Source organism: Gorilla gorilla, chromosome 9, assembly GCF_029281585.2.
Source record: "Gorilla gorilla gorilla isolate KB3781 chromosome 9, NHGRI_mGorGor1-v2.1_pri, whole genome shotgun sequence".
NCBI lineage: Eukaryota > Metazoa > Chordata > Mammalia > Primates > Hominidae > Gorilla > Gorilla gorilla.
In genome coordinates this window covers 128,256,164-128,264,121 of record NC_073233.2, presented here as the reverse complement: position 1 = coordinate 128,264,121, position 7,958 = coordinate 128,256,164, and the positions used below count along the sequence as shown (strand labels likewise).

At 45.7% G+C, this 7,958-nt stretch overlaps 1 protein-coding gene across 4 annotated transcripts in view; it reads right to left on the bottom strand.

Annotated features, from left to right (window-relative positions):
• Window positions 1-7,958, bottom strand: part of POU2F3 (POU class 2 homeobox 3) — an 82,894-nt gene continuing 74,936 nt past the window's right edge. For 3 of the 4 annotated variants that reach the window (XM_055355375.2, XM_055355374.2, XM_055355376.2), the window contains 3 exons: window positions 6,002-6,068; window positions 4,062-4,197; window positions 1,801-3,075 (listed from right to left, as the gene is read on the bottom strand). In XM_055355375.2, the coding sequence (XP_055211350.1) occupies window positions 3,036-3,075; window positions 4,062-4,197; window positions 6,002-6,068 (243 nt within the window). In that variant the 3' untranslated portion in view covers window positions 1,801-3,035. Of the gene's footprint in view, window positions 3,076-4,061; window positions 4,198-6,001; window positions 6,069-7,958 lie in introns of all 4 variants that reach the window. The other variant, XM_004052288.5, reaches the window with a different exon arrangement.

Below are 7,958 nucleotides of genomic sequence, written 5' to 3'. Positions count from 1 at the left end.
ATCAAGCTTCAGTTAAACTTGCCTGGAATTACAGATTTTACAGAATCATGCAGACATGAAAGGTGACCTTACTCACTTTCAGGCTTGATTCTGTTCAGCAATGTGCAAGTTAGTTGGCAAGGAAAGCTACTGGAGTCTGAACAGGCTACAATTCTGTTTATTTCTTTCATAAAAAATCACGGGCAAATGGATGAAAATCCAAGTTTTGGACAATGCAGAGGATCAGCTTTCAGCACTCACCTGAGTAGGATGTCAAGGTAGCCAGGACTTCTGTAGAAAAGGGTCAGCTCTAGCATCCACGAGCATACAGGGAGGAATGCATGCATGCATGTGTATGTGTGCAGAGATACGCACAGATGGGGTCATGGGTGGTGGAGCAGTCCCCTTAATTACTTAAAGTACTGCCAAAGGCTCCTCTTGCTGTCTCTTTGCTACATACCTGGACCCTTTTAACTAGATATTTTCTTGAGAAAGTAAACATTACCATTAGGCCTTCTCCCACTTCATGACGTGAAATAGGAATTTTTAAAGCCCCATTCAAACATCAGGGAGCGGTTAACTCTTCATTATTGATATTTAGGTTTCCTGTGTGGATATTATTACTTGCAAGAAGTGTTTAATCCCAATTTTAGTTTTTCCCCATCAGCCATTACATTTTTGAAGGGCCTCTCTTTCCCACAGGTCAGCGTTTATCTCAGTAATGGTAACTATTTATTATTTATTTTATTTTTTTTGAGACGGAGTCTCGCTCTGTCGCCCGGGCCGGAGTGCAGTGGCACAATCTTGGCTCACTGCAAGCTCCAACGGTAAATATTTAAATTTGTATTAATCTAAGAAAAACCACAAGAATAGGTTTGCTGCCTTTCAACCTCTTCACCAAAAGTCACAATGCATTCTGAAGCCATATATATATATATATATACGAAACAAATATGTATATTTGAGACAGGGGCTCACTCTGTTGTTCAGGCTGGAGTGCAGCGGCATGATCATTGCTCACTGCAGCCTTGACTTCCTGGGCTTAATAGATCCTCCCATCTCAGGCACTGCAGTAGCTGGGACTACAGGCATACACCACCAAGCCCAGCTAGTATGTGATTATTAAATTATCCTCTGCCTTAACTATTTATTGCTTTATATTGTGAGTAATGAATAACTGCCGTTCAGGGTATCTGAGACATGAGACAATAGCCTCAGTCCCCACCTTTTAGGTTTCAAATGACTTCACCTTAAACATTCACCATCCTCCCTCTTACAATATCTCTGGCCTACTCTGCACTCAAGGTAGTTATGTTACAGAGAGTAACAACTCTGAATTCTTCAGGGCCCTGTAATAACATATGTCATCTTTAGCATCAGTTTGGGGAGTAATACACTTAATGTCCCAATTTGAAAGATTTTCTGCCATCCCATTTCATTATATGCACTCACATGCCCCCCACAACAACAAAAAGGCACAGAACAAGAATCTAAACCTCTTCTTATCAACAGTGGAATACTTTTCATAATCACTATACACATTTATTTAGGAACAGTGAGATTCCTTTGAATCTCAACAGTTTCCTAGACATGTAGTCTTTTTTTTTTTTAAGTTACCATTCTGGAATGGCTTCACGTTACATCTCTACAAACTGGCCCACAAAAAAGCAGACTCTAGAGATAATGTTCCCAAAGAAGTCAACAAAGATTCCCAGCCCAGGCCAGGCGCGGTGGCTCACACCTGTAATCCCAGCACTTCGGGATGCTGAGGTGGGTGGATCAGGAGGTCAGGAGTTCAAGACCAGCCTGACCAACATGGTGAAACCCCATCTCTACTAAAAATACAAAAATTAGCTGGGCTAATTTTTGGTGGTGGGCGCCTGTAATCCTGCTACTTGAGAGGCTGAGGCAGGAGAATCGCTTGAACCCAGGTGGCAGAGCATGCAGTGAGCCAAGATCACACCACTGCACTCCAGCCCAGGCTGTCTCAAAAAAAGAAAAAGAAAAAGAAAAAAAAATCCCAGCCCATGTGGGAACTCTGGAAGGTAGCACAGTATTTCACACTTTGGTATTTCCCCCCCCCCTTTTTTTAAAGAAGATAAAATATTACAGAGACATTTTCAAAAATCACACCTGAGTTAAACATTTTGCTGGAAAATTCCACATTAAGGAGTTAAGAACATAATGCAAAAAATGGGAAAGGGCTATATACAGGTACTTTGCCACCATCATTGCTGTGTGTTTGCTCTTGTGTTCTTCCTTTTCTGCTGCCAGGAGAAAGGAGAGGGGACAGGATAAAGAGAAACACAGGGAGGAAGGGAAAGAACAGGCACTCCTGAGCCCTAGGCAGACGTGGACAGACAGAAGGGCACCAGCAGGCATTGCAACATGCCCAGGGCACCCACCAAGGGCAGCTCTTTTACACCTTCTGCAAAAAGGAGGGGACCTGGAGGGCGCAATAATGAATGGATTTGATTGTAGAAAAGGGGGCGAGGTTAAAAAGAAAATGGGGTGAGATGAAGATTCCATCAGAAAACTTAGCTGTACAGAGAAAACATCAAGGCTTTGGTGGAGATATCAGATTCAAATCTTTTCACAGATTTTGGGATCAGTTCAGGGGTTGTGGCCAAGTTCAGAGTCAAAACTATTATCTCCCCTTCTGGTGTTTGGCACCCCAGCCAAATGGCTGTCCCCAGAAGCCCACGGATGAGTTGGAGAATAACAGCAAGAAGTCTTTTCTCTGAAAGACTATTGCCACAGTGAAGCTGGCTAAAATATTTGGAACTAGAAGGCAAGGGCATAGGCAAGGAAGGTGAAAACGGTAAGCTCCTAGGAGGGGCTGTGTATTTCAAGAGCATTAGGAGTCTGCACTTGGTTCAATCACAGTTTGGATCTCCGGAGGCCCTTGCTCTTGAAGAAGACAAGAGTCTGGGTTCATTGATAGTGGAGATTTTCTTCCACTCTTCTGAGGGCAATCTGTCTGTATATAGAAGGCATGATTCCCTTCCTTCCAGCGGGAATACAGGGCCAGGTGGAGTAGGAGAAACTTTTTGGTCTCAGTGGAGGTAGGTGGGATGATTCCATCGGTACCAAGATCTGGAAGGAAGAAAGAAGTCAATCCTAAAGCTAATAATGTGATGGCGTAAGATGGGAATGGGGAGTGACTGCTAGCAGGTACAGGGGCTTTTGGGGGGAGGAGTAATAAAAACATCCTGGAATTAGATAATGCTGATGGTTGCACAACCTTGTGAATATACTAAAAACCACTGAACTGTACACTTTAAAATGGTGAATTTTATGGTATATGAATTATACCTCGAAACAATTTTTTAAAGCTGGTAATGTATATTATATGGTCCTCTTCTCTCTCTCAGTAGGGGTAGGTGAGGAGCTCCAACGTTTCAGGCTATGCAACAATTGGCCAATAAGAACTGGCTGCCTTGCTGAACTGCCTGGATTTGGACAGCTGGGTTCATCTTCTCTGACAAACTCAGGTCTGTAACCTACACATCTCTGTTTTGTTTGAATCGGGGCAGAATCTCTCTTTCACAAGGCATCAGCTCTGAGAATACTTTTTAGAGTAGATTCTTTGCTTCATGAACTGAAGCCCAGGAGGCTGCCTGCCCCACTGCATCCCAGCTGGGAGTGGGAGACAGGAATTGGCACCACTTCCTTCTTTCCCTGTGTCAGCCATGTTTGAAGCCCAGGGTTTTCTTTGTGCCTAAGCTCTGGGCTCACGTCAGAACCTCCTGAGAACTGGGTTCCCATGAAGCCCAGCAAAGGACCTGGCTCTTTCTGACATGAGTGTTTGGAAATTTCCACCCTCAAAGTAAGGATGGAAATTTTGGCTTTGTTGACATCAGCTCCTTGCCAGGATGGCTCACTGACTGAAGCTTCTTTTTAAAATCTCCACTCCCTAGGGATAAAGTCCAGTCTGGCTGTCACTCTGTCCTCTCTGTGCCACCCCATTCCTCTTTTCCAACCCTATCTATGACAAGCTTTCTTTCCCAAGGCATAGGCTCAGCTTCTCACATGTCCCTTGGCCCTGCTGGGATGTCTCTGCACCCTCCCCTTCACCTTACCCTGAAGAGTTAAAACTGGAGGCGGAGTTCACTGCTGCTTTGGAGTTATTTTGAGATGCAGTGGGGCTGCTGGCGTGGAGTCCTGAGCCAGGAGATGAAGGCCTGCTGTTGTTCCCAGGGGAACAGGATGACGTTACTGAGGATAAGGAGAGGCAAAAACAAGGGGGAAATAATGCTGCTGGATCCCGGGACATCGGGACATAGCCCCTCAGACACAAATTTCCTGGTGTATCCCCAAAGGGACCTCACCCCCTCCCTAGCCACACCCACCTGACTACCTCCTGCCTCATTAGCATCAACTTCTGCCCACACCCAGAGGGGCTGTCATCACAAATGCTCTCTGCAGCCCAGGCCCTGGAGAGTGGTGTGGCTGGTTCTGCAAGTCTAAGACTTGCCAAATCCAAGGACAGATGCCAAAATCATCCTACTCTAGGACACACCCTAGGCTGGGCACATGCAGCCCCAGACCAAGAGGCGGTAGGAGAAAAAGAACAAGAAGGAAGAGAGGAGGAAAGAAAGGCAAGTGCATAGGGGAGAAAGAGAACTTGAGGGCACGATGAAAGATTGCCAGCTGCTCTAGTTCTCCAGTCTCCACAGAGAAAAGGTGCTTGTTTTTCTAGAAACTAGAGTAATGAACTGAGCTGGGCATGGTGGCTCATGCCTGTAAGCCCAACACATTTGGGAGGCTGAGACAGGAGGGCCGATTAAGCCCAGGAATTCAAGACCAACCTGGGCAACATGGCGGAACCCAGTCTCTACAAAAAATACAAAAATTAGCCAGGTGTGATGACATGCACCTGTAGTCTCAGCTACTCAGGAGGCTGAGGTGGGAGGATCACTTGAGCCTGGGAGGTCGAGGCTGCAGTTAGCCATGATTGTGTCACCACATTGCCTGGGCAACAGAGCAAGACCCTGTCTTAAAAAACAAAACAAAACAAAAACAAAAAGAACAATGAACTGGGAGTGAGGGGACCTGAGCCCTGTCTTGGTCCCCGGCCATCAACTCAGCAGCTCTGTGGCCTGTGCTGATTTGTTTCACTTTCCTGAAACTCATTTTCATCCTCTGTGAAATAGCAGATTTGTATTTGGATCAACTCTTGTGTTTGTGTTTCCCAAACTGTGTTCTATGGATAGGGTGACATATATTTTACCATCCAAGCTAAGACCCTAAGGCACTTTGAAAAGTGGAAGGGGCTGAGTGTGGTGGCTCACGCCTGTAATCCCAGCACTTTGGGAGGCCGAGGCGGGTGGATCACTTGAGGTCAGGAGTTCAAGATCAGCCTGACCAACATGGAGAAACCCTGTCTCTACTAAAAATACAAAAAATTAGCCGAGCGTGGTGACACACGCCTGTAATCCCAGTTACTCGGGAGACTGAGGCAGAAGAATTGCTTGAACCTGGGAGGCAGAGGTTGTGGTGAGCTGAGATTGTGCCATTGCACTGCAGCCTGGGCAACAAGGGTGAAACTCTGTCTCAAAAAAAAAAAAAAAAGAAAAGAAAAGTGGAAGGAAGTGCTACTGATAATTATGTCAGGACATGAAGCAGACACTGGGACTGTCCTGGCCACCCTTGGGCATGTGATCATCCTGTCTAGTTCGCTGAAATAATTAGGTGCTTTTTGAGGACTAGAGTATTGCTTTGGGAAGCATTGCCTTCCCTGGGCCTTCCACACAGTTCATTTTGGAATTTTATGCACCTAAGTGCTTAGAAGTGCTGCAGTTAAAACAAAACAAAACAAAACAATACGCTTGTTTAAACTGGGCTTCCTCAGCATTTTCCAGACTTATTTGATCACAGAACCCTTTTTTCCCAACACAGATTTTAATATTCTTTGAAATGCATTTAGGGAAGCCTGACTTAGGTAGATACCTTTCAGTTCTAATATCCCATTTTTTAAAAGAATTCTGATGTTATTCAGAAATCTCATTTTAAAGCTCACCTGTTCCAGGCATGGTACTGTGGACAGGAGGGACAGAGAGGGGGCCCAGAGACCCTGAGGGAGATACCTGAAAAACAACAGAAGCTTGTAAATGTCCATTTCTGCTCCCTTCTGCAACTTCAGATCACTCTCCAAAGACAGTAGGCCCCAGACTCTACAGAGACCAGGGCTTGGCTTCCTTGGTGATTTCCTAGCCTACATGCCACCCTCCTTTCTATGGGAAGGCCTCTGGACCACATACTGGCATCCAGAACCAGGTCCAGTCTGCTCCGGAAGTTCCCTGGTGTCAACACCAGGGCCCTCCAGCCCCTGACAATGTGTATTGCCTGATAAGGTTTCTTTGACACTGCCAAGCTGAAGGCTGCCTTGCCTGAGAGCCCTGGAGGTGAGCAAGACAAGCCTCTTGGGCCCTGCTGTGGCAGATACTGCTGGTTGCCTGTCATTTTCTGGTCTCCATTGCTTTTTCCCTAAAAGAACCCTGCTTTTGCTGAGGACAGCAGGGTTGCTCAGCCTAGCAGCCTCTCGCGGGCTTTCCCACTCTGATGGATGAATGGAGCATGGACTCTCCAGAGGTAACTGGAGGCACTGAACTTTGGTCTCTGAAGCTTTTTATTTTGCCCTGGAGACCTCACAGCATCGTCAGCTCTGAGATTAGAAAGGGACCTGGGATAACTTTGTTTACCCTCCCATGCAATTCAGGAAGCTCCCCCTCACTGTTATTATCCTAGAACAATGTAGAACAAGATGTAATAGAAAGAATAGACTTTGGAGCCCAACAGGTCTGGGAGTAAGACAGCTCCACCACTATCTGTGTGACTTTGGGCAAGTTATCTAACCCTACTGAGATTTGGTTTTCTCATCTGTAAAATAGCAGCAATACTTCCATTATATATTTTAATTAAGTCATAATGAGATAATGTCTGTAAAGCTTCCAACCCAACAGCTGGCAAAGAGTGTCAGCTTGTTAAATGCTAGTTCTCTCCCTTTCTGGAAGAAGCAGCTGTCAACTGCTGTATATTTCTAGATGTTATTCGACTCTTCTTTTGAGCTAAAATCTGTGTATTTTCACTGCCCCTTATTCTTCTCATGCTAACAGGGGAAGCTCTGACCAGGTGTTCGCAAAGGCTATTGAAAGGTAGTTCTGCTCTCCCCAGTTTGGAAGATCCCACCCTAACAGGATGCAGCATGTACTTATTTCGTCATTAATCAGAAATGGTTTTCCTGTTTTCATTTACTTTTCCTTATGCAATGAGCCTCCTCAGTAGGCTGGGGGCCTGTGAAGGGTGGAGACGGGCACAGGTTGGGAGGGGTGGCAGAGTGGTAAGAGATGTTATCAATAATCTCCCTACCTCTTCTCCTCCCTCCCTGCTGTCACACCCAAGACATGTGTTGTTGTTGTTGTTGTTGTTGTTGTTGTCGTTGGTTTGAGATGGAGTCTCACTCTGTCACCCAGGCTGGAGTGCAATGGCACGATCACGGTTCACTGCAACCTCTGCCTCCTGGGTTCAAGCGATTCTTTTGTCTCAATCTCCCGAGTAGCTGGGATTACAGGCACCCGCCACCATGCCCAGCTAATTTTTGTATTTTTAGTAGAGACAGGGTTTTGCCATGTTGGCCAGGCTGGTCTCGAACTCCTAACCTCAGGTGATCCACCCATCTTGGCCTCCCAAATTGCTGGGATTACAGGAGTGAGCCACCATGCCTGGCTTTGTTGTTGTTTTTAAATAAGTGATAATGTATTTGGTCATTGCGGCCAGCTTGTTTCCTTCTGGAGACAGGCTAGACATATGCGAACAGACATATACATGGTTCCCCCTTTTTTATTTTCTAGATATATTGTAGCATTCTGCCCACACTGATCTGCACCATTTTGCCTTTCTACCTGCCAATCATTTTATTCCAGAAGCAGAAGAAACTATGTCTTAGTCCCAAGGGACTGTCTCAATGAGACCCAAAG